The 7,931-nt window shown below is 42.8% G+C and overlaps 1 protein-coding gene across 1 annotated transcript; it reads right to left on the bottom strand.

Moving 5' to 3' along the window:
* Positions 1-3,524: 3,524 nt before the first annotated feature.
* On the bottom strand, positions 3,525-6,165 carry LOC147089995 (putative G protein-coupled receptor 139). The gene has a single exon (XM_085977106.1). It carries the CDS (start codon positions 5,947-5,949, stop codon positions 5,131-5,133), a length of 819 nt encoding a protein of 272 aa, XP_085833232.1. The 5' UTR covers positions 5,950-6,165; the 3' UTR covers positions 3,525-5,130.
* Positions 6,166-7,931: the final 1,766 nt, after the last annotated feature.

Raw genomic sequence — 7,931 nt, 5'->3', positions numbered from 1 at the left:
TTTCATTGACAGGGAGGACTCTGACGGTGGCTGTCACGGTGACCACGGGCTAGATATTTTATGTGACTGGGTAATTCCAAGCAGCAGCATAGAGTCATAAGTCATAGAGTCATAACGGCACAGAAGGAGGCCATTGGGCCCAACGAGTCCGTGCCGGCTCTCTGTAGAGCAATCCAGTCAGTACCATTCCCCCGCTCTATCCCCGTAGCCCTGCAAGTTTATTTCCCCCAAGTGCCTATCCAGTCTCCCCTTGAAAGCATTGAGTGTCTCCGCTTCCACCACTTCCGTCGGCAGCGAGTTCCAGGTCCTCATCACTTGCTGCACAAAAAAGTTTTTCCTCACATCCACCCTGCATCTCTTGCCCAAAATCTTAAATCAGTTTCCCCCCGTTCTTGTACCATGAACTAGTGGGAACAGCCTTTTCCCGTCTAGCCTAGCCAAACCCGTCATAACCTTGTACACCTCAATCAAATCACCCCTCAACCTCCTTTGCTCTAATGAAAACAAATCCAGCTTCTCCAACCTGACCTTGTAGCTAAAATCACCAATCCCAGGAACCATTCTGGTAAATCTCCTTTGCATCCTCTCAAGGGCCATCACATCATTCCTAATGTGTTTTGACCAGAACTGGAAACAATACTCCAGTTGTGGCCTAACCAGCACTTTATAAAGGTTCAGCATAACTTCTCTACATTTGTACTGAATACTTCGATTTATGAAACCCAAGATCACATAGGCTTTGCTAACCATTCTCTCAATATGTCGTATGTCGTCATCTTCAGGGACCTATGCACATTAACTCCCTGGTCCCTCTGCCCCTGCACACTTTTTAAAACTGTCCGATGACTATATTGCCTCTCCCTGTTCCTTCTGCCAAAATGCATCACCTCACACTTCTCTGTATTAAATTCCATCTGCCACTTGTCTGCCCATTCTGTTGCCTTTCTATGTCATGTTAAATTCGATTGGTATCATCCTCACTGTTTGCCACACCCCTAAATTTGTGTCATCAGCAAATTTAGACATTCTATTTTGTATTACAATATCGAGGTCATTTATATATATCAAAATAAGCTGTGGCCCCAGCACTGACCCTTGGGGAAAACCACTGTCTACCATCCTCCAAACTGAAAAACAGCCATTTACCACAACTCGCTGTTTTCTGTCCTTAAGCCAATTGCTTATCCAAGCTGCCACTGATCCACGTATTTCAGCAGCCACAATTTTGTTCACCAGCCTTCTATGTGGTACTTGTTCAAACGCCTTCCTAAAATCCATGTAGACACCTTCATCGAACCTCCCTGTTACTTCATCAAAAAAATCAATTAGATTAGTGGAACATTGTGTTAGATATCTGACAATAACAGCTCAAGCTATTGGGTGTATATCTCAGCTGATAGGGAACAGCTCCATTTTGGAGATTCTAAATTATTTTTTTGGTCAGGCAACGATGCCTCGATCGATCTTGGGCAGAGTGCTATGGTGGTATAGGCATCAGCATCCCTTCTAGGAGAGGATTTATGTTTACAGGTATTGTTTTGCAATAAGCCATTGCACACTTTGATAAGAAATGTCCAGAAATGCAAATGGTAAAAAAGTGTTTTGAGTCCCGAATGGTCGGTTTGTGGACATGACAACTGACACACGTAAGTTAGTTAATTTATCACACTTTTCACCCATTGTCCCACCTGGCCCACATACAAATTCAGAAGAACTGAATATTTCTCCCTTAGATTCTTATATTAAGGTTACAGTGGGAAAAGCACGGTTTAATGAAAACACTCCCATGTAGTCATTATCAGGGAGGAAGACCGCGTCATCACGGAAGAGAAGGACAAAGGAACATGTGAGCTCTCGAGCTTCAAACAAAGGAGCGAGAACTATGGAGCTTTGCAATCTGAGTTAGAAGGCTGGGAAATGATGGGTGTGGGGTAGTTAGAAGATCGGGGCCCACTGCAGTTAAATGGAGTTTATGGTGGTATGGACGGGGAGCTCTGGTGTTCCAATCAGCCTGAGGTTTTGTATTATCAGCTGTGCATATTTATTCTTGCACGAATAATGAACAGCCCATCCAGAAACAATGTCGCAATATCAAACCAGGCGGCAAGTCGGCGTGCACATGATGACATTCGAACCAGCAGTTCACTAATCCGCATGCTCCCGTTTCACCGTGAGCAAAACAGCGGGATGTGTTAGCAACTGTGAGCTGAGTAAATGTACCTGTTACACCAGGACACTGGGCAACATCGCCCACATCCCCTACTCGACACTTCAAACCGATGCATAACTGCTTCACTAAAACAATAATTGAGTGTTTTGTCCTTCAGGTTTAATGATCACTTGTCGGTCCTTTTACCCCGTCAATTCTCGTCAAATCGGCCACAATCTCTCCTATAAACAATTATTACTAAAGCGTTGCCTTAAAGCTCTTCTCTGCTGCTGTAACACGGTGTGCCGGAGGAACCGAATTGCCAGAAAGGCAACACTAATAAGTAGATACTTGTGAACCATAATAATTGTAACTTCAACTTCAGTCCAAATGATCAGAAGTAAAAGGATTGGTTTCTCTAAGTGAGGGTGGAAGCTCAGCATTTCCCAAGGCTGTGCTGCCATATGTGTAACACGCGCTGACCGATTGCACCACTAGAGCCGCACACGGTGAACTCTCCCACGCTGATGGAAATAATCTTCGGGTGAGAGGGCCTTGCTGTGGAAGTGGGTCCTGTCCCCTTGGTGAAACTAATACCTGCACTTCCACTTTCAGCTTCTTTCACATCCTCTGCTTCATCTCACTACAAACAGATTTTGCTAAAATCATAGACACGTGATGCCATTCTGGACCAATCGACTGCAACAAACACTGGAAGGAACTCAATGGGAATGCCTGGCTTGAAATATCATTCTTGCACAAACACAAAAACCACATGTGCAGAAAAGAGCAATCATCAGGCTTCGGATTGTTCATCCACAGGGAAGAGACAGAAATGTAACTGAGTTTGCACCGGTCTCACTAACTCTCTCCTTCTATCTGTTGTGGCCCCAGTGAGAACTAACGGAGAGGCCGACTACAGACAGAAACAAAAGGTGAACAGTAACTTGAACTCATGACTCTCGGCCCCAATAGTTTGATGCTCTCGGACTAATTGGTTCTAACCCTTGAAATACTATTCCAGTAACATAATCACTACATTAGTCGTCAGCACATATATCTTTACTGGAACTACAGGATGATTGAAAGTGGAAGATTGAGGTTGTTAATCCGTGATCACTTTCTGGGGAATTATGATGTGAACCTCCATTCTGTCTGATTTACTTTCCCCAATCCGCTTTTGCAAGACTGGTATGATCCCAATTTAAAAGTCAGTGTATTAACCCATTGAACACGCCTGATATTAACCCATTGAACACAAGCTTTACAAACACTGGTGGATTAAAATAACTGGCAGAATATCCGTTACTGGATTATTGATATCAAAGGCTATTTTTGAACTTTGACACAAATAACAACACAGATGGTGGAATGATTGTCTCCCAGGTGGGTTATATTGATGAGAAATCAACATGAATTCATAATGATGGTTTAACGTTAGTTTTGACAATACACTGCAATTGATTTACATAGAATACAAGCCTTATCCAAAACTGTAAACTGTTGATAATTCGGATCTGCTGATGATGGCTACTGCCGTTCAGTTAAAACAGTCACTCCAGTACGGGGTCTGGACACCTGCTTCTTCCAGAGTTCGATAACCAGTGGTCTTTATATTATGAGCGCTGCATGGGAACTCGGGATTGCGCTGTAACTGGTCCCGTCACTATGTTGTGCCAGGACCGTGGAGTCTGCTGTACCGGGACAAGTGAGATTGTTGTACTGAGACCCAAGAGCGAGCTGCACTGGGACAAGGGAGAGTGCTGTACCAGGACCAGGGAGTTTGCTGTACCTGGACAAGGGAGAGTGCCATAGTAGACCCGAGAGTGTGCTGCACTGGGACAAGGGAAAGTGCTGTGCTGGCACCCGTGAATATGCTGTACCGGGATACTGAAGAGTGATGTACGGAGACCCAGGATTGTGTGGAACCGGGACCCGGGAGTGTGCTACACTGGGAAATTGGAGAATGCTAAACCGGGACCCTAACTGTAGCAAATACATTCCCTTCTGATCTGGCCTAGATCTCTTACAGTCTACCCAACTGTGGAAATATTTATCACTGGGAAAATTTACTGTTAGTTCTATTCACAATCTGCTTTATTGAACAACAGGTAAAACATACGGAACACTGGGCGTGATAGAATATGCTTGGCGTAATCAGTTCAACATCTGCATGGAAACTGTTACAAACATAAAGAACTGATTTAGGCTACTGAACGGGGTGGTGATGGGAAATATATGTACAGTCATCGATTCCTTTTCTCTATCTGCCTCAGTGAAGGTGCAGAGATTAATATCCTTCATAGTCTTCTGGCTGCCTTGATGTATTTCCTGTGTCTGATAAGATTTTCGACAAATCTTCCTTCAAAGACCAGCAGAGATCAGAAACATTTTCAACACTGAGGTACTAAGCACTCAATGATTGACGGGATATTGCAAACTAATGGTATAGTGTGGAGAAATATTCACGAAAGGCAGTAGAGGCCAATTCATATACCACAGAATGGCAGTAGAGGCCAATTCATTAAATATATTCAAAAAGGAGTTGGATATATTTCTTAAGGCTAAAGAGATCAAGGGGCATTGGGAGAAAGCAGGGACCCAGTACTGAACTTGGATGATCAGCCATGATCGCATTGAATGGCGGAGCAGGCTCGATGGGCTGAATGACCTACTCCTGCTCCTATCTTCTATGTAAAAATCGGTGATTCCCAAAATAACCCTGGAGTATGAGCTCAGCACATGACTGTCTAAAGCAGCAAACTGCTCTTGGGCAAGCATCTGCTCAAACCACAGCTCTAAATAACCCATGTCTGGGTCCTACTCCTGGGAAAATGACAGCAAGGTGCGAACTATAATGTGAGCTTACTTTTAAGATTCGAGCAGATTGTGAAATGCTTGAGAAAATATAATGAATTTTAAATACCCGAAAAGTGAGTTGTACAGGATAGATGACAAAATACATGATAATATTAGAATTGTCACCGAATTAATTTGACTATCTTTTCGAGGGGATATTTAACTCCGTTCTGCAACTCCCCTCTGAATTTCCTCTGGGTAATTGCATAAATAAAAGTGTTTGTGCAGCAACTCAGGAGCTGGAGCATGAAGCCGATTTCTGGTACAAATGTGGGCAGAGAAACAGGATATCCCAAGTAATCAAATCGTCTCATTATAGAACAAACCATGAACACCACCCACAGCAGTATGAATATCCCCGATATAAGAAACAGTACAATCATGGATTTCCTTCGGCTCTCCATCTCTGGGTCACTGGGACTCTCGCCACTGCTCTGACTCCGCAGTCTGCTGCGGGCTCTGCTGGCCACTAAAATGTATCTGATGGTCAATGCATTGAACAGTAGAATCAAAAGAAATGGAATAAATGGTGTTAAAATATAATGCATTAATTCAACCACGGCCCAGACCAGCGAGCGAGATACAGTGGGTTTCACACGGCAAAACCAGGGGCTGTTAGAAAGCCAATATTCACGTAAATATTGAAAATACCATGAAATGTTCTTCAAACAGCTCAGCACAGTCACTGTTCCTAGAACCACAGCCGCCGTTTTCTCAGTGCAATATTTCGATTCCAGCTTCTGGCAACAAATGGCCACAAATCGATCAAAGGTGAAAGCGACGGTGAACCAGACAGAACAGTCTGTGGCAGCATAAAGCAGGACAGCATGTATATTACATATTTTCACGTGCAACAGAAAAATAAATTGATCCCGATAAACAATTGGAATCTGCCTCAGTATCAGATCGAGGATAACGACCAGTAGATCCGCTGCTGCCATGGCCACCAGGTAGCGAGTGACACAATTGGAGAGACCACAGTTTCCCCGAGACAGAATCGCAATCGTCACTACGTTAACTGTAAGCAAGAGGAAAATAGGGAAATTATTCTCCTGACAATGAATGCATACAGTAGTTTGATGCGTTTCCGATCAAATAACGTTGTAGGTTATATAACAGTTACTTTTTCGTTCTTCACAGTAACATGAAATGCGCCAAGCATTTTGCTTTTTACTTTTCTTCCAGTGATGGAACCTGAATATTTTATCTGTGACAGGGCTTCATGGAGATGTTGTTTGCAATCAGAGCAATCAGTAATGCATCGTTAAATAAATGGTGCAACGGGATCGAATGAAACATTATTTGAAACATAAACTGATTTTAGAATACATGCCAAAGGAACCAATCGGGAAGTGGAAGTTCACCTACACATGAGCCAATGGGAGAAGGAAAAGGTGGGACGTTTGCAGGTTTGAATTGCAGAGGGTGTGACTAAGTTGTTGGGGTGATTCAACTGAACTTAATGTCCCGAAATGGGGATGTGATAAAAGAGGATTGGGATGAAGAGGAGTGCAAGAATCGATGGTGCTCTTAGAATGGGATCCTAAGTTGACAACACCCAGTCTCTGTGCTCATAGATGGACTATAGTCAATTGTCCAAGACATTGAGCGCATCTGTACAATGGTACAAACCCAGCCTGGCCATCCAATGTTTGTAATCTTCATAATAGGAACAAAGGAATTGCTGGAAGTAAAACGACTGCAGTTCATCGAAATCAACTTGTAGCCTCAGGGTAGACAGAAGTTTAGTCCAAGTTTTGTCGACTGTTTCTGGATTCCCAATGGTCAAACATTGGATGTGAATAGTAACAGACATGCTATGCTCTATGTTCAGCAATTGGATATTTATCTTCACGTGTGATTCTCCACACCAAGAAAAAAAGGCAGTGACTCACCATATAATGTGGTTCATTTTCTCGGCCAGTTTTTGAATTGCATTACAGCTAACGCTTGTAACAATTGTACTTTGTTCTAAATAGTAGAATAATATGACTGACACTATAATGGCTCAGATTCTGCGGTCAGATGCGAAGTGATGGTGCTCGCCGCTGACCTCGAAGAATGCTGCCCACCATGATCTAGTTATCTCTGTGGCGTCGATATCACCCCACCGACATTACTTTGAATCTGACACCAAGTATAGGGCGTCTCCAGCGTCCAGAAATAATGATGTTATGAAGCTGGCTAAGCAGTAATTCACCTTGAAAAATTCTCAGACAGCAAACCAGGAAGTAAAATGCATTGATTATCACTCACTTTTTAATCATTTTACAGGGAGCGAAATAAAGATTGCAACATACACATGGGAATAAAGTAAAAGCTGCAGTATCGTAAACAATCTTTCTAATAAAATATAATAAAAATCATAGAATTTTTTTCATATTGGTAACATTTGACATTCCACAGGTATAAAATTCATTTTTCAGGGCCAGAACGGGTGTTCAGCAGTAATTATGACTCAGAACGCCGTTAAAACACATTCATTAACGATTAACAATTTGGGATTTTTATTAAAGCGATATTCCAGCGTAATATCTTAAGTCAGTTAAGTGATTTCAATTGATTTCCACAGAACGTTCAACAGTGAGCCCTGTGAAGGAGCAGGGGATGAATGAAACCAATTCTGGATATCCACTTTTAACTGCGCATGTACATACTCCGGAAGTTGCTGTCAGATTCACCGTTGTAATAATGGCAAAGGCTCGCAGTTTTGCTGTCCATATCGGTGAAAATTCCGGGCCATTATTTCAACGTGGGATTTCATAAGCCAGAATCATTCAATCACAGAATAGTTCAAAACAGAAGGAGGCCATTTTGCCCATCGAGCCTGCGCCAGCAACTATTTGAATTCTATTCAAATACTGTGACTCTTGCTCTTTTCCTCCAGTGTCTGAGTACAGTAGGCTTTCACCTCATATAGGGA

Source organism: Somniosus microcephalus, unplaced genomic scaffold (assembly GCF_052327205.1).
Source record: "Somniosus microcephalus isolate GS21.2 unplaced genomic scaffold, FLI_Smic_1.0 unresolved_chr4, whole genome shotgun sequence".
NCBI lineage: Eukaryota > Metazoa > Chordata > Chondrichthyes > Squaliformes > Somniosidae > Somniosus > Somniosus microcephalus.
This window is presented reverse-complemented; position numbering and strand designations above follow the sequence as displayed.

Bases quoted from the DNA above. Each gene is read 5' to 3' on its own strand.
- LOC147089995 (XM_085977106.1), bottom strand. From the start codon at position 5,949: ATGGCAGCAGCGGATCTACTGGTCGTTATCCTCGATCTGATACTGAGG.